The 25,000-nt window shown below is 37.7% G+C and overlaps 2 protein-coding genes across 5 annotated transcripts; one reads left to right on the forward strand and one right to left on the reverse strand.

The window, feature by feature from the left end:
- Nucleotides 1–4,251: 4,251 nt before the first annotated feature.
- eva1ba (eva-1 homolog Ba (C. elegans)) lies at nt 4,252–14,418 on the forward strand. Its single transcript, XM_041240657.1, has 3 exons — nt 4,252–4,495; nt 7,162–7,265; nt 7,983–14,418. Exons 1-3 carry the CDS (start codon nt 4,479–4,481, stop codon nt 8,384–8,386), a joined length of 525 nt encoding a protein of 174 aa, XP_041096591.1. The 5' UTR covers nt 4,252–4,478; the 3' UTR covers nt 8,387–14,418.
- Nucleotides 14,419–16,238: 1,820 nt separating this feature from the next.
- LOC121308326 (SH3 domain-containing kinase-binding protein 1-like) lies at nt 16,239–24,955 on the reverse strand. Of its 4 annotated transcripts, XM_041240659.1 has the most exons (8): nt 24,686–24,955; nt 23,173–23,250; nt 22,528–22,669; nt 21,388–21,458; nt 20,667–20,782; nt 18,968–19,176; nt 18,524–18,587; nt 16,239–17,912 (listed from the first exon to the last, which is right to left on the reverse strand). In XM_041240659.1, the coding sequence occupies exons 2-8, from the start codon at nt 23,225–23,227 to the stop codon at nt 17,871–17,873; spliced, it is 699 nt and encodes a 232-aa protein (XP_041096593.1). In that variant the 5' UTR covers nt 23,228–23,250; nt 24,686–24,955; the 3' UTR covers nt 16,239–17,870. The 4 variants fall into 4 exon arrangements, with proteins under 4 accessions (XP_041096593.1, XP_041096594.1, XP_041096592.1 ...); XM_041240660.1 differs by lacking the exon at nt 24,686–24,955 and having other exon boundaries at nt 22,528–22,645; nt 23,173–23,381; XM_041240658.1 differs by lacking the exon at nt 24,686–24,955 and having other exon boundaries at nt 23,173–23,380.
- Between the last annotated feature and the right edge of the window lie 45 nt (nt 24,956–25,000).

Here is a 25,000-nt window from a genome sequence, read left to right on the forward strand (position 1 = left end):
ATTTCTGTGCTTTTATTATATACGGTACAGCTATTAACTCTAGAAGAGCGGGGACTGGAAATGCACACGCGTACGAGGTCAAGCGTCTTCATTACAAAACAATCTGACAGATATAACTGCATTGTAGGCTTCCCAAAGTCAAATAGCTCTTCATTAACCATGCAGCACAAACAAATTGCAATGCTAAACAATCCTCCTAAATGTTTCTGCAGTTTCACATAATGTTACCTAGGAAACTAACTGCAAGAGCGGAAGAGACTGCCTGCATGCACTTGTAATTACAGAATCAGTCAATTCCTGGAGGCAGTTTTGCTGCCTTTGTGTTAAAGCTCTCCTGTTATGGAGACCCACTGTCATGTTTTAATGGTTGAAATGTTTTTTCTCCAGCTCGGAGTGTTTTTAAGGTAATTTACAGTGTTGTGAGGTGTCTGGGCGAAGAAATGCTTTATACATTCCTTTGTTGTTGTTGTTGTTTTTGCTGATGCTTAAACTAAACAAGGACTTTGTTTTCCGTACTGGAAACTGACATATTCTAAAAAAAAAAGTATTTCCCCTTTGGCAGATGTGGAACATGTGGCAATGTTTAATGGTCAGCGGTATGAAATATAATGAAGAGCTAGTATGTATTAAGCCTGTTACAAGGGCACGGTGCCAATTTTAACCCCAAAAAAGGTCATGTTTGTGGCAGATGAGGTATTCCAGCTTTTAAAAATGTGTTTTTACTTTTGCGGCTGCATGTTCTTCAAGTAATTAGCATTCCAGAGTGAACTGAAGTATGTTTAGCTGGCAAAGGACCAGTGTTTTTAAGTATTTATTTATATTTTATATTCTAAAATACAGCAGAATCCCATTTCATAACTCAACCAGTCTCATCCCTATCCTTCTCTTAACAGAGATTAGGAGAGCCATATTAAGACCAGCACACTACTGTCCAATCACGAATGGCATACAGAGCTGTATCTCTGTTTAATTTAATACAGGAATACAACTTAATTCTCTATCGCAGTAAACTATCAACCAAGCACTTCTAATGTGGTATTTCAATGATTAGTCTGCCATTTCTGCTCTAATGCACTGCAGCATGTATCAGGTAGCACATTATTCCATTGTTCAGGTAATCCAGGTGCAAAAGTACAAATGAGACAGACGAAACAGCCCTGAACAATCCAATTATTGTCTAATTTCACCTTGTCTGCAAAATGAAATGCAGGTAGTGGTGGATTATTGGATTGAATTTCCCTGACACCCTGTTGTAAGAGATCTCTAATGTCACAGTTATAGTAACCATTATTTGGTAACACTGCATAAACACAGTTCAAGTGTAATTCCACATGCACTGTCTTATTTAAACTCCAATGACGTGCTGGTACACCAGTTATTGTATCTGTATAATTTAGCCTTTCTTTTGTCTCATAGTGGTACAGGGTAAATGAATCTTTGTCGATCCTGAGAAAGTGGAACCAGACCATACTGGCTCCAAACCTTTTGGTCTCAGTTTTTGTGCTGGAGAACTCATCCTTTCCTAGCAATGGACGCAGGAAGGAAATGAGTGAATTTATAGAGCAATTTCAGGAAATGAGGTCAATTAGACATTACTGGAGCCCAGCCGAAAACAGGGGAAGTCCTCAACTGCAATATGGAAAATCAGGAGGAAAGATGCACTCTTGATTCATTCTTCGTCAGTGTTTGAATAAACTGCTGCAGCTTCCAGACAAGATATAGGACATAGCGTGAATGTCTCAACCACTGGGTATGCATGTGTAGACATATTCAATCTTTTATGAGACAGGTGGTATATACCAAAGCTTTCACATCCAGACAGTGATCCTTCAGGTGATAAAAAGTGGATGCATTATTATTCTGTACATTATGTCAAACACGCAGAACAATAAGTGATCTCATATCAATGCTTTTTACATGAGCAAACTTATAGCTTCAGTGTCAGGTGACCATAAAGCTGCCCTGTGCAAGCAATACAAGGCATGTCTCGGCTGCTATGAAATACTAGAAACCATGAACAGTTTGCTGGCAAGGAATCTTCACTAATTTCATCAAATATACATGCTGCAAAATTATCAGAATTACTCAATTCAGTTTATATACAGTACATGTATAGTTTACATGGGTAAACATTTCTTGCTGTAAATATATCCATAGCGACACATCTGTGCAATTAAGTTGCCGCTGATAGTTCTTATTTTACAGTAGTTTTTTTCATATTGGAAAGACAAATATGCAAGTAATGAAGCTGTGATAGACTTGGGAATGGAGATACAGTTGGGGAATTATTGTAGGAATCTTTTAAGATCAGACTTTGGGAACGCTACCAGTAAAGCACAGCTGCTTTCCTGACTTTTTGTTTTCTACTTTCTATTCCAAAGATTAAACATATAGACTGAATCTATATGGCACACCTATGGAAATAATGCATGTTTCACAGTTACAGACATTTCAGTCTTATAAACAACCTGCATCCCCAAATTGTTTATATCCTTGAGGTTTTATTGTACATACAAATCATTGCTTGAGAGGCTTTCTTCCCTTGCTTTATATCAGGATTGCTTTCCAGCTTTCTGTTAAGGAACACTGACCATGAAGCTCTCCGAAACTATGAAATGTATTTGCTTAATTCAAACCAATGAGCCAGAAATGTACATACACTCAATGGAGGTCTTGAGGGCTACATCACAAGGAGGGGTAAAACAGATTGGGTGTGATGCTATTGCAAAGCAACATCTGTTTGGGACAACTGGGAATTAAGTCATATGGCCAGAATGCCACGAGTGAATAACATTTGGCCGCTATTTTATTTAATTATTAAAATGACATTATGTTGTCAGACGATGCCACGTTCATGCTGCATCATTTTCAAGATATTTGGTAGCCACAAAGTCCATGGAGGGAGTAATGTTCTGGGTACGCAGGCTGATTCAATGGCCATTTAACTAAGAAAATAATGAACCGTAGAGGACCTGTCCAAGTCATGAGTGGGTGTGCGTGGATGGGGGTGGCGGGGTATGATTGGGTATAGAATTGTGTGGTTTACAGCTCTTACTTTACAAACCTTGCTTGGGTTGCATTGATAGCTCTTTCTCATATATATTGTGGACGTGCTTGGAAAAGTTTTAGGTTCGTTAGTGTTTGGAGATGTTTGGGTTTAGCACAATATATGTTTTTGTCATGATGTGTAGGCTTGTCTCTCATTGAGTTCTTCATAAGAAGCTCTTTCTAAACACTGATTCATTAAATAGGAGTAAACCAAAAGAAACTATTAGTCTGGCAAACAGATGTTGTAATAGTAGTGGATTTAGTTTTTCTATCATTGTCAGTCATAAAACGTCTCCTCCTACCTTAGCTATTGAATCAAGATAACGTAGTTAAAATGTCTGTCTCAACTGTAAATCTCCAGACCTGCAGGGTGGTGGTGGGGGGGTTTAATTATTTTTTATTTGCAAATATAAATAATCACACAAAGAGAGAGACACAACAGGAAGAGGCCCACAGATCACAGTCGTCATGCCAACATGTAATGTATCTCCTTGTGCCTAGAGAGAGCTGAAGAGTATTTGCACCATAGAAACTGTCATTCTGTTAGCTGATTTATGCAGTTACGTGTTCTCAATGACTGCCAAGAGTCAGCAAGATTGAAATCTGTGCTGTAAAACAAACGTCTCTGTTAAAACAACTGGGACTCAATCTGGCAGGTTTACAGGACTGCATGCAAGTCAACCGAATTCATTCCACTTTACAAAAGAAATCAACAGCTCTCAGAGTAGGCTCTTCAATAAATAGAGCACAGAAAGGACATGGATCTTACATTGCTGTATTTGAGCAAAAACAGTACAAATGTAAGATTAAAAAAGAGCAAATTATAGTTTCATGTCTACTTTGTAAGACTGATTATGTTTATAGATGGAAATATATTCAAAAGTATTGTACTACATTAATACTGTGTACTGCCAACATTTTGCAGACCAGCGAAGCAATTACATGCAACTACTTGAATTACAATTAAGTTCATCCCACCCTTTAATTCATCATCAACAGGGATAGATTTTAAGGGTTGATAAAAGGAATAAGGGATGGAAGTATCATTGATTAAAATGAGTCGGGACAATTAGCTAGTAGATTGTTTTTTGTTGCAAATACTGATCTTGTGTCACTTGCATGCAGTAGCATGATATCCCAGGGAAAACAGGGATTCACATTTTGCTCAAATGTAAGACTGGTGTCACCGGTCAATTATACCACTAGCTTTTAACAACCAGAAAGTACTGAAGCTTTATCTGAAAGCACTGAAGCTTTGTCATCATTCGTCATCATTTCAAATTAATTTCACTTGACATCTGTGTTGGTTTTCAGCTAAATGAACCCAGAGAGCTACAGAAAAGGGAATTTGAAGTCAGATTCTTCTCACTCCACTGTTACCTGTCTGAGAATATGAACTTGAAGAGCTGGTGATTTTTTTTCCACCCTTTATGGTAACCCTTGTCTGGTAAGTCTCTTCCAATACACAAGCTACAATATACAAGAAATAGCATGTTACTAACTTGCTGATTGACTGTTGCTTTTCCCAATAAAGCACGAACAATGCAGCTTTATCATACAGTTTATGACAATATAAAACAAACTTTTCATTTAACTTTCGAAAAGCATGCTACATTAACAAGTTGCATTTGAATACATAATATCTTTTGCATTTAAAAGGTCTTGCCTTAATACTTATTCTAGCTATTTTGAAGTAGTACAGTTAAGTATTATTATTATTATTATTATTATTATTATTATTATTATTATTATTATTATTAATAATGGATTTAATAATGAGAAGCAGAGGCCTCCTTTTATATCAGGTGGCTGGGCGCTGATTGATCATTAATTAAACTAATCAACTAATCAACCCCAGCCACTGAACACAATATTAGAATGTATAATCTACAACTCAATAACACACATTCTAAAGTAAAAATAATGAAATGTCAATTACATTACTGGTTTCTACCAACAACAATAAAAACATTTAATTAAAAAAAAAAAACTGGTCAAACTACTGCTATTATAATTCCCCATCGTAATATACCCGTGATGCTTAAACTGACTTCCCATCAGTTGTAATTTCACGGAGTGAATTTGTGAGTGATTTCTTCGCACTGTGAAAACAATAGCTGTTAGATGAGTCAATGTGACAAACTCCCGAGTAAGCAGTGTAGCCTGTGAATGTACTGGCTAATCAGCTTTCAAAGAGATGTAATTATATTGTACTTTACCAGAGGCAGAATTCTGGGTTCATCTCCCCTTCGGTTTGACTACATTAGGGGCTTCCTCCGGTCGGAACCTTTCTTACATCCACTGGAGGCAGGTTAAAGGTCACTCGGGTGTACCAGCTGTACTTAGAGATGTGTTTTATGAGCCCAGCTGAGACGGGAATGTTTAAAAAAAAAAAAAGAGTCACCAGGACGTGACAAGTGAAAGAGAAAATGATACTCAAAGTGAATCGAAACAAGAAGAATATATTAGCTACGTGATGACAGCGATATTTCACACCCATTCCAAGCTGTTCTTTAACCGGTCTTCTGAGATTGTTTTTGTGACCTACTGTTACAACTTTGCCTGGTAAACAACGGAAAGATAAATTCCCAGAAACTCAAAGATCTCCCCGTGGGTCTAAAAGCGCTCTTTTTGTAGAATTAAGATCCGCATCTAAGATTTGGCATTGATTCCCAATGTCAACCTTTAACCCCTAATTCTTTTCCGGCCATGTGATCTGCAAGTACCACCACACTATCCTCAGAGAACTAAAAAAACAAAAAACAACCAAAAATGCTTTTCCTCTTTCTGTGAAACCTCCAGTCATGCAGTTCCTGTGGGAAAGTTATTACCAGACTAGCACCGTCAGGCCTGCAACAACAAAAACAGGAGGGACCACAACACATGAGAGCGTCACAGGCCTGAGTTTGGAGTATCCAGCATGCCGGGCTTCCTGAAAGTATAGCAATGACATTGCCGCTGTTTGTGTTTCCCACTGTTCTGCTCGCTGGTAGGAAAACAAACCACGTTTACTGCTAGAAAACATGGCCTGCTGTTTAGCAGAAAGACGGTTGCGTTGGAAAGCATTGGGAACGCTGCGTGCCAGAGGGTCATGTTCTCGTTCTCCTGCAGTCTGAAACAGAGCATTGGGTTTTTTGTCTGTGGCTTCAGCATGCTAATTAGAATCTGACACATGAAAGCTTTCTCCAGTGATGTTTCGTGAAAGATTAGAAGCTGTGAAGGACGTCAGCAGTTCAAGTGTAACGTAAGGAACTGTAGTTTTGCTGGGTGTGAAAAGAGCCAATTCAAGCAGCTAGATGAATAATGGTTTACTGAGATCAAACTATTAGAAACATACGATTGATACAGCTATCAGCCACACTTTTTTGAGAGCAGCGGTGTCTAATCTCAGTCCTGGAGGGCCATTCCACTCCAGGTTTAACAGGTAAAATTAACTAATTAACTATCTTAATGGTCTGTATGGAGGTTTAATTGGTTCAATTAAAAACTGTAGGACAGGGTTGGAACAAAGAACAGAACACTCTTAGAGTTTTTAAGAATCAGGTATTCTGTTTTTTAAAGATATGAACAATGGTTACCACAAGGGGTAAAAACAGATTTGAAACTGTTTTTATGTTTTTCTTTTATTTTCTGAAAAGGGTTCTAAAATCTGGGCTCTAAGAATGAGACGCGTCTATAGACCTAAACAGTACCACAACACACAGCTGTAGACAAATGCTGTGAACAATCAAAGAACCAGTCATTTAACAAAGAAAATAAATTGGAATCCTTGTAATCAGAACTGTGAGGGGCACTACAAAATAATGTGTATGTATTGTATGTGTGTGGTGATTGTGATAGGGGGGATTCAGGGATAGCCAGTACTATAGAAGATCCTAAAATAAACTTAATAAGAAACAGTTCTATATAGCTCTACTGTATTGCGAGTAAACTTATAAATGAAGTGTACATGCAGTCCATCACTACACCTCTCAACAGTGTTTGACCCTGGCAGGGAAACAAGCAGCTGCCTCAGGCCAGCAGATGCTCCATGCATTTGTCTCTTTGAACACATGGTCAGGGACCTGAGGCTCCTCTTAGTGCTGCAGGATAATGTTTGGATTGTTTTTGCAGGTGCAAAGAATCCATTCCTGAACAGGTACACAGCAAGATGGACGTCAAGAAGAAAGAGATGGATCTGCTGAGCAACAGCATTGCTGCTTACGCTCACATTAAAGGTGCCTGTCCGTTCAGACCAGCTGACTACTAACTGAGGATATATCAAGTGTTCCTTAATAAAGCATTGTATCAACCATGCTACCTGAAGAATACAGAAACCAAAAGGACAGAGCTAATTGAATGGAATTAGTTAATTTATTATTATTATTTTCCCTCTACAATATTTTAATTCTGATGCTTCTTTGACCTTGTCAAATCTAATTGTGCCATTTTGTTGATGAATATCATAGAGGGGGATCTGTAAAATCTGTATACAGTTTCTATCTATCTAACTGTATGAGGTTCTTAATAATGGTATGATGTTACAGCTATAGGCTGAGGGCAAGCACATCGTAACATCTTGTTGTATTACATCTTAGAACATGCCGAGATCATAAAATTATAATTTGTGTTCGTTCCAATGTTCTTGCGCTCAGCAAGAGATTTGCAGTACTGGGGTTCTTTGGGGTTTGAGTGGAAAGCTATTGAGACTGGAAATGAGCAAATATTGTCAGGAGACATGTATAGACCCTACACAAGAATGTATTTACAGTTATTAGGAACCTAATATACCTTGACATTAAGAAAACAGTGCATGTTATATTAGGAGATACATTCCTAACAATACATATTTGCATGCTCTGATGTGATCTAGCTGTCGTTAACCTAATGCCTTATTACTATTTACTCTGTCATTTTAACCTGTATGACATCTAATGTGTCTGTTCTTTTTGCAGAGAATCCAGAAAGCATTGGGCTCTATTTCGTCATCGGGGTGTGCTTCGGCTTGATCTTAACCCTTTGCCTGCTTGTGATCCGGATCTCCTGTAAGCCGCGGACTGAGCCACGGGCCGAGCCAGTCCAGGCGAAGAAAGCTCTGAGGGACTGTAGCGAGGAAGAGGACGACGAGAGCGAGGAAGACGAGACCGACGCTCCCAACCCCACCACTGAGATCACCATGGGCAACCACAGCCAGTCTGACGGGACGCTGAGCATGAATGTGTTCACGTCGGCCGAGGAGCTGGAGAGAGCCCAGCGGCTGGAGGAGAGGGAACGCATCATCAGGGAGATCTGGAGGAATGGGCAGCCCGATATCCTGGGCACTGGCACGGGCACCATCGGCAGGGTGCAGTACTATTAACTCCTCAAACAGCCTTCACTTGATTCTGCACTGCCTTTAGGCTTAGTGAAGGAGACGATTTCATTTTTGTGAATTGTCATTTTTTGTGACAGTTATTTGCCAGAAACTAGGATCCAAAGCTGGCTTATTAGCACAAGTTCCAAGCCAAATAATTGACAATATTGAACGCCTTGAATTTCTGCCTTCAAATGGAAAGAACATGTCATACTTTTCTATTGTTTTATTGTATTTTTCTATAAGCCTGGCCCATGTTAACCCCCTCTACACAACATCACGTGCAATAAGTACAACAATCTTCTAATCAGCTTTTTTTTTTTTGTATTTTATATTTAGATCAAGCACAGTTACATCAGGGCTACTACAGCAGAATATAAAAATGCTTCTGAGTCTCATCCTGCTCCTGATAAGGTTTCAGATTCTTCGGGTGGATACTTTTCTCTGTTTCAGATAAGCAAATAATTCACAAGCCTTACAATGGAATCCCAGGCAGAGGGTTCTGATAGAACCCCAGTGTTTACGAAAGGTGCAGGACAATAGACCTTTTCCAGTGTTCCCAGGGTTGACTATGCGGATGGCATTATTTTGTTTGGTGGAAGTGCAATGATTACATTTGGGTTAATCAGCACCGTAACAGACAATCAGGCTTAAAAAAAAAAAAAAAACTGTTTCCATGAGCCGTAGGGCTTCTGTTCAAACAAACACCAGCTGGGACTTTTAAACTCAACAGACATTCATATAGTTATAGTTAATGTGTATGCCACAAGAGAAAACATCTCTTAGCTTGGACTGGAATGAAATGGAACTTCAAACGCCTACTCAAGAAAGAAAAAAAACTTTCTCAAGACAAGAGGGTATTATTAGATACTTTTTGTGTGTCGCTGTAGTCCTTACAGAAAGTTGCTGCCTTTCACACACAAATTCAAAAATGTTTTCAGAGTGGCTTAGTCGCATCTTTGGCTACAGCTTTATTGACCAGCCTGATTCTGTTGCTGGTAGAGCCCAGCTGCACCGAGTCTGTTGTATCCCATTAGGTTGTATGTTGAGTATAACATATAGTTTGGGGGTGATCAGTAAGTGGCTGATATCTTTACATATCACAATGAAGTAGCTGTAACATTAAAAGTCTGACATGAAGTTCAATATCTCAGAACGGACTTAAATGTTTCCATAGTTTAAAATCACTAAATTATGGAACCTTCCTGGACCAGACACTTGCTTTGACTGGGGTTAAATTGCTCTTAACTGTGGCAGATATGAACATGCCACTGCCTAAACCTTCAGCTGTTTAAAAGTTGTAACTTTAATTACAAAAATACTCTAAAGAGACTTGCATACGAAGTCCCCACAGTTTTGAGCAATTGAACAGACCCCACTGTTAGTGTTCATAATCTTGGCACACAAAAGGCCTTATTTGAGTGTATCTTTACCAAAGATAAAACCCAAAACTTGAAATCTGGTCTGAGATCCTAAATAATTATATTGAATTGCATGCATTCCCTCAGGCCCACTGCAAACCAATCCAGCCAGTAATCCTGGGTAATTTGTTCGTATTGCTTAATAATTTCCTGACCAATAAATGGTATTGTTGTGTTTCATGTTTCACAAGGGGGTGACTTCAACAATCCAATTCATTTCAGATTTTAGGTGACTCATTGAATTTTTACATTGTTTGATTCAATGATTCAAGCTTTTTTTTTTTTTTTTTAATTTAGTTGGTGTTGAAAAACAGAAAAGAAAACTACAGCATTGATCTTAAAATTCTTGACAGTCTTGTCTGTATAAGACAGTTCCATCAATCCCTATCATTTTCATTGCTAAACTAGTAAATACCAGAATAGACCGACTGCACCTCCTGCTTTCATAACATTCAGAATTATGATATGCATCCGTGCGCAAAGCAAACTGCTGTTATGAGAGAGGCTAACATACAGATATACAGTAGATGAGCTTCACTACTGTAGGTGGTATTTTAATGATCAAACGCATCATTGAAATGCAATAGGGTCGTACTAGTAGTTTCATCTCTTTATAACAATATCATTCTATATAAATATTCTGCACTATATATGATTCATGCACATTTTACACAGCCTTTTCAATTGACGCTGCAGCCACTGAAGGCTCACTTGATGGCATCTGGCATAGGGTAGTCACCCATAACAACTCATCCAAATGTTTGCCTACTAGACTAAAACATTTCTATTCTTTATTGGACAGAATGTTCCTTTCACATTCCAGTTACCAAGGTCACCTTGAGTGGACTACCAGCATAAATGATCTGCACACAATCTTGCAAAATTGCATTAGCAATCCCTGAAGGATTTTTTGTTTGTTTTACGGTACGTACTTTACAAGCTATGCACTTATATAGTACGAGTGTATTCCATGCGTCACATAGTGTTGTCTGATGCACTGCCGTTATGGATTCTGTCTCCTGTCAGTGAGACGAGGGTAATAACTTTATAGTCAGAGAATGCAGGTGAGCCCGACTCTTCAGCATTGTGTTTAAGACACTCACTTGCAGTGTGCCTGATCACCGGCCTGCACCCTGTTGCATTGGCGTCATGATCTGAACACAACACATGCCTCTTGTTGACATTATTAATAAAGAGAAACCACAACAATTTTGTTCCAAAAATGCATATAACTAATAAACATTAAGTACTATGGAAGTACTAAGTAATAACATTGTAATAAATATGTACAAACAAGTACTATTTTTTTAAATATATTTCCATCTCTCTTAATGTTTATCTCAACTGGTTACATTCCATGTGTGTTATTGCGAGTCCTGCTAATTCAATGACGATAGCATCATCAGCCCTAGAGGTTTGGTTTAGGGTATGGGGGGGGGTCACACTGTATGTCATGTGAATCAATATTTTACAACATACAGTAAGATTTGGTGTATTCTATCAGTGCCTTACAATATGCCATTATTCTGCATCTAAGATACTATACCAACATGGGACAATTAATAAAGCAGAATGATATGTAGGTTGGAGTAATGTACTGAAATACAAATGTATTTTCTGCTATACATTTTTCAACATCTCGTTAAGCTTGTTGCTTGAAAATACAGTTGTTAAAATTGTTCTATCACCGCCTGCAGTTGAAAATAAAGTCAGGGTAGTATTTAAAATGAAACAAGTAGCTATTAAATAAAACATCTGTCGAATGTTATTCCTGAAGTTGTTACATTGTTGACTGTAGGCATGAACGTTTTCAGAATTCTTCACAAAGCACAGCTGATACAAAGCAAAGCTGTGTTAGTAAAATAAGCTAAATCAAAAGCTTGAGGGTCGGTGATTTTATTTTTATATATAGCTTTTGGGGTGCTATCATGATGTACAATGTATGTCATGAAACTGAAAATAAATTGTACTGTTGCTCTCCAATTCTGTTGAAATTCAATGTAGAGTGCTAGATTTTAAAGAGTGATTTATTTTCTAGAAATAATTAGCCTTAAGACTGCTCAAAATCATCCATTGGGCGGAATATATTTTGCATGATCTGTGTGACAGGGAAAGAGCAAAATAGCAATACATATTACTGGCACTGTGATCTGAATATATCGAAATATACACAATCTTCACTCGGCATGCACGTGTTTTGCATTCCCTAAAAGAAACGTCTTAATGAAAGCAGGCTCTCTAATAGATTTTTAGCAGTCTAAGGACACACTGATGGAAAGTACAGTAGCCTATTTCTTGTAAGCACAGTTACTTTCCAGTCCTTGCTTAAATTCAGCAGCTTATCTGTAATAACGGCACATGTTAACTCATAATTTATAAAAGGTTGCGTCATGCAACACTTTTTACCAAAGAGATGTAAATATTTACATAAATATTTGTATTATATCATCAGTATTACTACCTTTCTAGATTATGTATAGTGGTTCTTGAATATTACAATAAATAGATCAAGTATAAACTTGTTTTTATTCCAAATAAAGAGAAAATTTGTAAAGCCCTTTAACTGGTATTGGTGTTTGTAAATATTTATTAAGAGGTCAAATTCTAAGAAACTAAGGGCCACATTTTCAAAGTGTTTATTCTCAGTTTTGTAACATCTATATGGAATTGAATTTAAATTTAAATCCAGCTGTGATAGAGTTCACTAAAGGCTGGAGGAACATCTGCCTATTGCCCAGTAATTACTTTGGCCTAGTGTAATTACTGTGTAAAAAGCCCTGGATTGGAATCTGTTTTCTAGGTCAATGGTTTCACACAAGTAGCAAATTGTTATTATATCTAAGAGCAATTGTGTGTTTTTAATGTTATGGGAATGTGGCAAAGTACACACATCCGGGTCATTAAAAGCTTATTCAATACCCGATTATAAGTAGGCATAAGGGTTTGAACTCTCAAACATCTGCTGTACTCACACAGAACAATATCTCTCTATTTACAGTGAAAGTGAAGTTTCTTTTCTAAATTGTTTTCTTAAGGTCTCTGGGAGCATTAGGCAAACCAAACAGTTACCATTGTCAATGTGTCTTAGGATTGTGTAGCACCTTCCACCCCCACCACAGCCCCAATGGAGGTTACCATAGAAACCAGTTAGAGACTCTTCTGGTGGGCCTGTAATAACCTATTTATAATTAGGGACCCTTCCTCGTGGTTTTGGGGCTGCAGTTTGCTCAGCCAACGTTGTGTTCAAATTTCCTACAGGCAGCAGGGCCTTCTGTTTTCCTTCGGGGGAAGCAGCTGATTGGAAAAGTTTCCCTTCCAAGTCTCTTCATTCATTTTCCATTTCCCCCTGACAATGTCAATCTGTACTCACTCAGAAACCAGGCCAGGCCTCTGGTTCCTGCTAATTTTAGCATGTCTGTGTGTTTCCTACGGCAACCTGAACTGTGCTCCCAAGCAACCTTCATTTCTGACTTTTCTGTGTTTTCATCTTACTATTCAAGGCCTTTATCTGGCACAGTACAGCTAAGGTTACTATACTGGCATTGTTTGAGGGTTAAATCAAGGACAGTTGTCCCTTCCTTCCAGGACTAGGGGTGTCTGAATGATTATAAGAGAACAATAATGGTTTTCCAAAACAAAACCTGTTTAAGTCCAATAACTATTGTGGAACTAGTACACATGCACACATTAAAACTGCTATTACAGTACAACACAATTCTAGCTGCAGGCAAACTGTACAGGTTGTAGCAACGCTAAAATCTAGAAATCATCCCAAAAATTCTCCATCAACAGCATGGCTGTTTAACACAAGTTATTCTCTCAGCAGTCTTCTATTTTGAGGTTTTTCTTCAGGGCTCGAACCTATGTGCATATTAGAAACAGAGCTCAGACTATATGGGAGTAATAGCAAAAGGTGAAAATATAAAACAAAAGGATATATTTGCACAATTCCATGGTTATGCTTTTGGAAAACGAAATGCAAACTGTAATAAGTAGAAGTGCACCAGTGTTTGCAAATGCTTATGCCAGCATGCTTCTGTTTTATGAAGACATTACACCATGCCTACCTTTTACGTGCAGGATCTAAAGCACAAAGGCCTGCCCTCAATGAGTAATGGCATGTCGACTCACAGGAAAAGGGAGTTACATTCTCAGTAATTGTTTAAGGGAGTAAGGGCGTATCTCCAAATAAGGAAAACGTGGGTGTTCTTCAATCACTCTCTGTTGTGCATATAACCAGCTTTCTGTTCCGAAAGTCTCGCTATGGTATTAAAGCTTATGTTCAAAATAGTACATCAGCACCTGTACTTGTTTATTCACGATAGTCCCGGTTCATGGCATGATCAATACTGACCAGGTTCAGGCTTGTTTAGCTTCTGAAGGGGAGTTTATTAATGCAATAAGATTTGCTACCAAGAGAAATGACAGAAAATCCATTAAACTAATTAATTTAAACAGTTTATTCATTTAAATGAGTCATGCATGTGTGACACCAGGAGTTGGATTCAAGATGCCTGCCAGCATTTTACTGATATTTTCCAAGGCTCATGTATTGTGCATTGTAACAATCGTATCCTTTTTATAAAACTTGAACAAATAAATGAAAGCTTCCATCAACCGTGTGCAGCCTGCTCTTTTCTAAATGCTTGTTTGTTTCTTAATGTTTAACAAAGATTACAGAAGGCTAATAAACAATTACTTTAATTTGCAGGGGGAGAACATTGAAAAGATTTTTTTTTTTTTTGAAGTTACCAGAACAACCCATTTCACAGCTCGCTTCAGAAACTGATCCTAATGTGAAACGTGTATCAGATAACCATTGGGTTCTGCTGAGAACAGCTTTTAAAAATAGCTCGTTCCCATGGCATTTTCAGATGCTAATGCATCCCAGATGTTTTCTGCAGAGATGCCAGGAATCCTCAGAGGATTGAGTGAAGAGAGAGACAATAAACAAGGACGCTAGCCTGAAGCACAGAGCATTACCCGGTTAGAGGAAGCCAGAGTGAGGCAGCAGAATCCAAACATGGCCCATACCATGTTAGAGGGGAATGATCTTATAAAATCTGACAAATGCAAAAAGCTCTGTTTTTCTGAATAAACCTTTTACCATTAAATTTATTTTTGTATTTATTTTTTTTATTCCCACGCTGTTCTATATATATAGTAACATCGTTATTGTGCTTTTACTACAGACACGGTTGTTTTTACTACCCCCAATAACTGGCCCGTAACTGTCTTACCTTGTCTGATTATAGTAGAACTTGGAATTCGTCTGAACAAGCTGGACAAGAACTACTCGCTAGTTCTGATCAGTGACAGAATGTTCCTCTTGCTAAATACATGCAGTGCCTCTCTTAGCCACAAGATGGTACTGGTTGACCATTTCACTCAGGGAACTTGTGTTCTTTGGAATATTTTATAGGACCATAGATTTTTTGTTTGTTTGTTTTGTTTTTGTTTTTTAAGAGGGAGGGGGGTTATATGGGGTAGTTATTTATTTATTTTAAATATAAGATTTACATTAAAAAGTACCCCACCCCTCCAATCAGTTCTCTGAATATAACCCCTTTGGAGAACCGGTAGGTTTTTTTTTGCTACCAGTGCACCCTCTGGTGGTTACTTCTATGAAATGCAAACTATGTAAAACATGCCGGCAAATGAGTATTAAGCACGGTATTTGTTTACAAAAATGTATCGCTGCATGTGTTACAGCATGATAACTACATAGAAAATTAATAAAAACAGTTTAAGGGCATCACAGATAAATATTCAAGCATTATACTACCTATACACTGTAATTCAAGAATAGCTTATACCCTTATAAAAGTTTGCCAAAGTATTACCATGTTCTGCATTTATCATAGTTTACCCTGGTTTTTCACGTTTATTAACATACTTTAATGCACCTTGTAGTTCTTTACAATGCTCACCTATGCTTTATTAGTTTGCTGTGCTTTTGATCTGGTAAACTTTTATAAGTGTAACCACATAATGATATGGGAAAATAAAAAATAAAAAGTATGTACTTTCCACTGTATATCAAGTATAATGCATTTCTCTATATTTGAAGTATTATGGATTTTCTTGTATTTATTGCATCTATATCTATATATAGGCTCTATATAAAATAAAGATTGAAAAATTCAAACATTTCGGAGAAATGCAATATTGTGCATTTCATTTCAGTTTGAAATGTGCAATATTTCATTAAAAGCTTTTTTTTTTTTTATACATATGCTTATACATATGCTTCAAAGAATACAGTGCCAGATACAGTAATAAAGTGTGAATTTCTGACCTGCCCTCTACAGCGATTTCCATTTGCCACCTTTTATCAGAGCTTCTGTGGCGGTAACTATGGAAACTTCCATAATGACCGCCTCCAACACTCCAGGGAATTTTTAAAAAGGTTAAGGACAACAGACTGATACAGCATGTAAATAAAATTGATTTATTTAACACAAGTACATTTAGTCAAATACATGAAAAATTCATATCCCTTACCAGCAATTAAACCATCTGTCAATGATCCTTTCAGGTAGTGTGAGACTATCAGAGCCATCAGTTTAGGACAAAGCCTGCAACGCTTCTGCAATGCATTTTTTTGTTTTGTTTTGTTTTAAAGGCAACTCGGGTGAATTAATAGCAGTTACAAGCATATTATTTTTGGTAAAAGTACTTTGGACAAAGCATGCAACAGTTATCCACTATGAAATAAGAAACCCAGACAGTACAGATATCCCCTACTTTTTAGACATTATAAAACAGGTTTTGTGAACTCAAGTTCAAAAAGTTACCCTGCTAGAAGGTTGAAAAAAAATTAAAAAATAAAATAAAAAATACAAGTATTAGAAAAATATAGGAAACTTAACTGTGCATGCAGTGGCTAAAGGGGACGTACAGCCTCATTCACGAAGCTTTAACACATGAGTTATCTAAGGAAAGCATGTTTTTATGGATATTCTATAGTTATTCATGATATACAAGGAACTTGTTCACAGTTGCTGGCATCCAGAACAGTTTTAATGTCATGCATATGAATATTTAATCCAACAGACTTTATAAAACACTATTGTTTAAATAATTAATGAGTTAAAGGGTTGTGAATAGGGTCTACGAAGACAATTCCAACTGGACTATACCTTTAAGAGACTGTCCTGGCTCCAAAATGCCATCTAATCTTTCGTATCAAGCTTACTCCTGAAAGAGGACGTGACTTTACTCAGTGTTAAACTCTTTTGCGCATCTCATGTCAAGCAGGTTGTTATCTGCACTACCAATGTTCTGATGCTCTTTCCTGGCTGTGCATTTACTGTAAAAAACACTGAGCTCCTCTAATCACTCCCAGACTCGTCTCACAGTAAACACCGAGCGTGCTTTGTGATGCTCAAAATGAAGTGTACGCAGTACATATATCACAGTGTATTAGGAAACAAGTCATCACATTAATAACAAGAGATGCAGGACTTTGCCTTCAGTCAGTGACTAAACATATTGCATATTAACAACAAGCATAATACAATTACTATTGTGATGGTTAACATTATCCCCTATCTAATCCCATTGATATCAGTTATAACACCGATACAGTAAACGATATATAATAATCACTTTGTTGCAAAATGTGTCAGTTCAAAATCACTCCACCCGGGCAACACAATGATCGGTTCAATGATACACGGCCAGCGGAGATTCAGTTTCCAGCATCTTTTACAAAGAAGGAAGTTTGAACATGCAGTCACAGCCGACCGTATTTACTGCGAGGGTCAAAACTTCAGTGGGGTCTTACAAAGTTGCAACCCCACTCTAAAAAACACCTGGACATAATAACTTACTGCTCAACATTCATATTTAAAGCCAGATGAATACACACATGGGCTGAGCTATATTGCTGTTTGTCTGTTATAACTGGTTACGGACATCTTAACCTTGAGCAGTCTTCTCAGTAAACCTTTCCAAGTTTGTCAGTAAAAAAAAAAGCTTAGCTACAAAGTGTTGTTAATAAGAAACAGTAACACAGCAGCATTCTCCAGGACATTAAGGCGTTTACCCCAAATTTGTAACAAATGTTAATGTTGGTTGACAGAGTTCCTTAGCATTTCCACTTCCTCCTGTCAATACAAAACCGGTATATGCAAGTGAGACGAATCACTGACTTCTTTCAGTATATTGTGTTAGTATTTAGTGATGTCATTCAGAGGGTCAATCATAGTCTTATTTATTATTAAAAGTACACACTATCGTCAGGTTTCCTTGCTTGTCAGTACATGGCCAAGATTCAAGTCCAGAAATTAGAGATCAGAGCAATGCAATGGTTAATGGTGAGGCCTACAAACTTTCACAGTTACTCAGACTTGAAGAAACAGGTTGCTAAGGCAACAGCACCTTCCTAACCTATTTCAACACTTAGCTTTAAACCGACTGCAGAAGGAAATAGTGAGAAGGGTGAGATATGGCAACATACTTGAGATTTTCTACCCCTGAGTCACAAACACAAGACCTGCACAGCCAATTCAGATAATGTACAAAGAACAAGATAAATTGCTAAATTGATCATCGTTTAAATATTCCATCAAAACATGCAAATGATGCAGCTGTGGAGTCCTTGCTTGAGTGTTTAAAGACCAGCAGCCTGCAGACTAATTCTGTGAACACAGCTGCTTTGACTTTGACTTGACTTTACATTTTAACTGCATTGCAAAAACACAATCAAACACTTTACCTGCAGTGCCACGCGCTTTGCTGCCTCTGCTTTCATTTCTTTTTTCAAATCCTCTATGTCCCTCCTGGAAAACACACGGCATAGAAATACAGTAAGAAAAGAATGCATTTCCAAGCAATTGTGTTTAGAAAACTTACATTTAAGACAACATTCCACAAGTAGTTGTTGTAAAGGGAAAATGTTAATGAACTGATAAAAAAAAGAGGTTTAGAAACTGATTTAAATTGTAGTTATATATGGGGTGATTAGAAAATGAGTTTACCACATCAATGCACCTTATACTTTCTAATAACCCTGTATATATGTAATAAGTGCAACATTTTGAAACTTTTTAAATCCACTGCTTGCAGGAATATGCCATTAGTTTTATTTTTAGTCATATTTCTACAGTGCCTTTGCATCCAATACATTTCTCTATGACCGCTGGTTTTGAAAAGCACTCACACATGCTGGTTCCTCAGCAATGCCAGTCCCAGGCTCAGATCCCTGATTTCAGCCTTGAGCTCCGCGATGTTCTCATGCGTCTCTGGTATGCTCTGCGACGGAACTGCTTTTAACGGGGAAGCGACCCTCGGAAAACGAGACGCAGTTTGATCGTTCTCTGCGTGATCGTTCTTTGGTGTTACTGGTGAGAACAAAGGCTTTTCCACAGTCTAACGAAAGAAAAGCAAAACACACATTTGAGAAGGGTTTGTTTTAGGCTTTGTGGGGAAAGTGCAGAAGACCAGGTTTTGGCCACAGTTTAAAAAATAAGTAATATTTTATTGGCGAGATCAAGAGAAAAAAAAACAAAACAAAACAAATATGGTATCTTCCCAACATCTTTCTCAGCAAGGCACAAACAACTCCTGCCTCCTACCAATCATTTCCGTGGAACACTTCCCCTCCTTTGTGTGTCTCTCTCATAGCTTTTACACCATGACCAATCAGTCTAACGAGTTACTCCCTAATGAGTAACTAGTGCTGCCTGTGCAAATTTACCAATTAGCCAAATGAGTTTACTAAACCCCTAATCCTTGTGATTTTACCAAGGAACCTTAATCTTCTTGTGCCAGGATTCCTGCACCAGCCCAGGCTCATTAAGCCAATTAAGCCCACAAGCTTGCAGAGAGAGAAATGGGGGAAAAGCAAACCGAAATTAGCATTATACATACGAATAGTATTGATATGGATCAAGTCAAGGAACAGGGTCCTTTACTCTGTCACAGGGTGGTTCAACATTTTCAAAAGCTACGACCCTTCTGTACTCTTTTTTTTTTTTTTAAGTTTGTATGTTTGTGAACATGTTAAACATGCTTAACGACCCCCCCTAACAAGGTATTGCAAAAGGGAACAAAAATGACTGATCTTTATCATTATGTTTTAGCAAATTAGGCTTCTTTCTCACTTTGAGTTATTCATCTCTCTACAGTATTAGTTTCACTGGTGCTCTGAATCAAGCCAGGGAACTTCCTTCTCTATTCTTTCTAACCATGCTGTTATTCTCAGTTCAGATATTTTATTGTCTGGTAAACTGATCAAATTGGTGCAATGACAAACATTCACAAGCATGTCCAGCTCAACAACGTGCTTTCTGTAGCTCTGGGACACCATCAATAGGCAACAAACTGTTGGGAAAATGCACGATGGCCTTTTTAAAAAAAGGAACCAATAAGAAAATGAATGTGATTTTGATCTCAGTATTCGTATTTGGGGAATTCTTTGTGCATAATCACATAAAAACATAAATGACGGTTATAGAACACCTTACAAAATTTTGAAGAAGTTCTCAAAAAAAGGAATTTAAATAAAGTAAGCACAAAACATGATTTAGGTGTGTTTTTTTTTCTTCTTAGTAGTATAATGCAATGTATAATTTAAAATTGTGCTTCTAAAATAATTGTGTTCGCATAATTTCTAAGCCTAAATTAGGAACTGTAGTTAACATAACAGTGTTTGATCTAGCGTCATTTTAGCACGCTGCTGTACTTATACAGTTCCTTCTCACAGTACCTGCTAAACAATTCAAAAGAACAGACTGTTAAACTGTTAACAAATTACTGACACTCACAAGCATCAGAACAGTTACCCTCGCAGGATTTCCTCAGCCACACTTCCTGTGTGTTCTCTGCCTTACCCTTGCTCTGAAACACTCAGGACTTACTGTTTTATGAATAACCAGGTGTGACGGGGGTCTTCTTCCCTGATGTTTGGCTCTGTTGGCAGTGGGGTGGCTTAGCTTGTCTGAAGAGACGGCTACATCTTCAATATGAACTGAATCTAGATTGAAAACAGACAGTGGGCTTCAGCACAGCCAGCTTCCATCAAAGCTCAGCAGAACCATTCAAATCAACTCTCTGGTAGAATTTGAACTGTCAGATCTCATCGATAAGGAGTTCAAATTCATGCAGCTTACTGTAGGTGGTCTAGTGGTTTGGTTTGGGGTTTTGAGACAGTAGGCCTCAGAGTGAAAACCATTGCAGACAGAATGCAATGAATTCAGTCCAGTAGCTCTGAGCAAGTGAGTCTGAGCAAACGTGTACTGATGTTTTATCTGTCTAATCAATAACAATGTCATTGATTTCTTGACAGCTGCTTATTAATATACAATTGTACTTGTACAAAGAAAACAGTAAAACACATACTGATATTAAACTCCAAAACCTACAGTCTCACCTATTCCAAGTTCTGAACAAGGGCAATTATAATAAAACATGCTCACTAACACAGATCAGTTGTTGGATGCATCATTAATGTACTTCAAGTGCATGGTATATGAATGAAATAATAGCGCGATTTAGCAGAATGCGTTAATTCATATGCCATTGCTATTACTGTGACCTCAAATAGAGTTACAAAGCGTACAGACTATAGTTTACTCTTACCTGTCTCCTTCGCCTTCTCTTTTACCATCTCTGTAGGTTTGGGAGATAATGGGGTGTTCTCTCCATTTGTTCTGGGTATGAACGTAAGGGAAGACAATTTATTTATATGTATTTCCACATATTTTTCCACATATGCAATAAATGTATCCATTATGCATCCTTTCATTCACGATACTTAATTTAAACAATTTAATTCACAAAATGAACCCACACCACATTAAATAATATAATACACATCTTAAAATTGCTACCTTACCTTAAGTTACTGATATTATACATTTTTATACGATGTCAATTATTATAAAGTACAGTCATGTTGAAAAGACATTTGAATTAAACAGAATATCTGTATGCAAATTCTGTGGGCCTTTATCGTGATTTAGAAATGGAAAAAGTCTGAACCCTGAATAAGCTGCATCCTGTTTTTGACGCAGGTAGCAGTTTGCAAGGTTCTTGCCCATGAGCAGCATGCTAAGAGTTACAAAAGGCACTTGATAGGGTTATCACAGTTTATATTACAGACACACAGCATCTTTAAATACGTACCAAATATCAAATCAAACAAAAACTGTGGTGAAGGTCATTTAATAATAAAGGAGATCTACGCAAGCTCAAATAAACAAATAAAAGAATCAGCTCAGGCCCGGACACATTTGTGATGAAGGAGTTTTCATCTAAAGCCACTTCGATGTTAAATAACAACGTATATTGATTTAAAAGCCACGCAAGATTTTTTTGTTTGTTTGTTTCTTACAAATTATAAAAAATTAGAAGAAAAAAAATATATTGTCTCCTAAACAAGTTTACTTTTGAACTCTTCTTAAACAGTGTACTGTAGGAGACCTTACTCAGGGGTGTCCAATCCTGTTCCGAGAGGGCCGGTGTCCCTCCTGGTTTTTGGTCCAACTGTGCCCTAAATTGCTTAATTACAACAATAATTGGTAATAATTGGGCCAATTAAACAATTTCGGACACAGTTGGAACAAAAAGCAGGAGGGACACCAGCCCCCCAGGACCAGGATTGGGCAGCCCTGAGTCTTACTTGAATCATTCGAATCACATAGACCTAATGGACGGGCCTCTCTGGTCTTTGATGTCTATGCTCCAGCTGAATCGTTGAGGTGTCCGTTACACACTCACTTGTTTGGCAGGTTTTTGACAGGCTTGTTCTTTACTGGCGGCGGCACTTTCTTCAGAGGAGGGAGGAGCTGCTTGGAGGAAGGGTCACTCCTCAGGTTCTTTGTCTCATCTGTAAGGACTACACCGTCAGCAGCAAATGGTGCTAGGAGCGTTTGAAATAGTTCCCAGTCATAATTAGTATTGATACAGGAACCTGTACTTTTTACACATGAGTTTTTAATGATGTTATTGTAAATAAAAAGAAAACTACAGCTAAAACCGGTTCTACTGTTTTTATGCGCGCAACGTTTTTAAATGCACCCTCTTTGCACAAGACCACATCTCGACAATATTATTGTTGTACAAGAGACTGTAATTCAAATCTAATTATGAACAAGCACACGGAATGATATGCTGTCACATTCAAATAAAGTAATAAAGAAACATAAATAAACCTTATAAAAGGAAAAGTGTACTTTATATTGAAATTACTGTCACACATTTTAAACTGTTACCAAAAACGCTATCGCTGTATCTTCCTGTCACCCATATTTAAAGTACTGATAGCATTATTATTTTTATTTAATAGAAAGATAATTCTGCCACAGATGGAAACCTAAAGGAGCAATGTGTTTACTAGTAAATATCCAGCTAACGTTTTCTTACCTTTTAAAGGGGCTGCCTCAGGCTTGCTATGGTCAGAACAGTTCTTGATGTTCATTGCTGGCACTCCTGGTTTAGACACTAAAAAAAGTAAGTGAAGATTGTTCAGTCTGTACTTATTGGACAAATATCTAAATACAGCATTCAGACTGAAAAAGAAAGAATCCAATAAGTATACAGATTTAAAAACACTGTAGGGAAAACCATGACAACATTATCATTTTAATGCCTTTCCCTCCTCTACTGCTATTTTACATTATTCCAATGCACATTTTAATTGATGACTGTAGTTTCTTTTTCCATTGGTGTCACCACAGCCTTGAGGGGAATACCATGTGGGGGAATCCTGGATAGGGCATTTTTGTTTTGGTCTTCTTTTTTTAAGAATTCTGAATAAGCAGAATCTCAGTGCCTCACTTCACTTGACCTCCTGCTCTTCATCTCCAAAGCCCTACTGAAACCCCAAAGAGCTTCAGAATAAGCCAAGACCTTTATTCCATCTCCACAAAGACAGCTGCTTTAAACAGAATGGAGAGTGAATGGCATGCATTCCAGAACCACAATGAAATGTGTGGACAGAACTGTAGCTTCCAGTTTCTCTTAACTTGGAGTTGACGGACTCCCCACCAATGTCATGCAGACTGTATATAGAGTGAAACCTCCTCCACGTGGTCCCAAAAATCACACCCTGCTGAATTCCACAGTGCTCTCAAATGCAGGCACAGAAACTATAAAGAAGTGCTGGTTCTTGCTTCTGCAAAAAGGCGATGCCTCATCTTGTAGTGCAGTCACTTGTAGCTGCTGCTAGATGGTCTGCAGCTTTGTGGGAAGCTGGTATTTTTTATGATTAGCTACTTATGGAACCCACTCACACTCAGAAAGTACAAAGACATTAAAGGCAAATAATAAAATATTTATTAATCTTCACCTGCAACTGGTAAAACTCTAACCCAGAGAATACTGAAAAAACTTCTTCAGAAAACTTATCAGCTGCTTTCTTTATCGGTATTAGTTTTACAGTTATTTTTAATTTTCAACTTCCTGCTGCGATCGTATCAGCTTTTGTTATGCAAATTTAATTCCAGAAAAAAGATATATTTTCTGAGTCTTTGTCGCTGGTGGCTTCTGGGGTTTAAGCGATCTGCATTTAAAGTGATCTCAACAAACCAACATCAAAGTGCTCCGATAAACAAAACTTAACGTACATAACTTAATCTGTTAAAAAAAAAAAAAAAGAAGTTTGGTTTTTAAAACCACGTCCACGTTTACCGACTGATAAGACACGCGTGTGCATGAGCGAACATGCTACATTGAAGGCAGACTTTGTCGCTGAACCTCCAAGCAAAATATTATTTAATATCTGCTATCTTGATGAAAGAAAAATCTATCATTCAAAAGTACTTTCTAAAGAGAGTGCAGCCCAACACATAAACTAGTATTTCATATTACAACTCAGCTCAGCGTTCACTCAAGTGTGAAATAAATAAAGCAATAAGATAATCATAAGGACTCCTACCTTTTAAATATTGATCCGCTATAGGAAGTATGCCCAGTCATATATATTCTGCAGCATCAATGGAGATGACTTATATTACTGTGAGGGTCAAAAGCAACTGCTTGCTTGTTACGCGTTAGGCTGAAATGGTTGCGTTGATGTTTCAATATCCTAAAGCCACAAGCTGATAAACTTTGTCAGGCCCCAGACTACCTCGGCTCAAATCACATGACTGTGGTTATCACCCCTAGACAAAAGCAAATACTGCAAAAAAAGATCATTTACTGAAACCACTGTCTTTGTTAGAAGTATATGAAATATAATCCATTCAGTATG

Source organism: Polyodon spathula, unplaced genomic scaffold (assembly GCF_017654505.1).
Source record: "Polyodon spathula isolate WHYD16114869_AA unplaced genomic scaffold, ASM1765450v1 scaffolds_648, whole genome shotgun sequence".
Taxonomy (NCBI): domain Eukaryota; kingdom Metazoa; phylum Chordata; class Actinopteri; order Acipenseriformes; family Polyodontidae; genus Polyodon; species Polyodon spathula.

Bases quoted from the DNA above. Each gene is read 5' to 3' on its own strand.
- eva1ba (XM_041240657.1), top strand. The intron at 7,266-7,982 runs GTGCCTGTCCGT...TTCTTTTTGCAG, and splicing joins TGCTTACGCTCACATTAAAG to AGAATCCAGAAAGCATTGGG.
- LOC121308326 (XM_041240659.1), bottom strand. From the start codon at position 23,227: ATGAACATCAAGAACTGTTCTGACCATAGCAAGCCTGAGGCAGCCCCT. The intron at 18,588-18,967 runs GTGAGTGCTTTT...TGTGTTTTCCAG, and splicing joins TTGCTGAGGAACCAGCATGT to GAGGGACATAGAGGATTTGA. The intron at 17,913-18,523 runs GTAAAGTGTTTG...TTGTATTGACAG, and splicing joins CAAAGCGCGTGGCACTGCAG to GAGGAAGTGGAAATGCTAAG.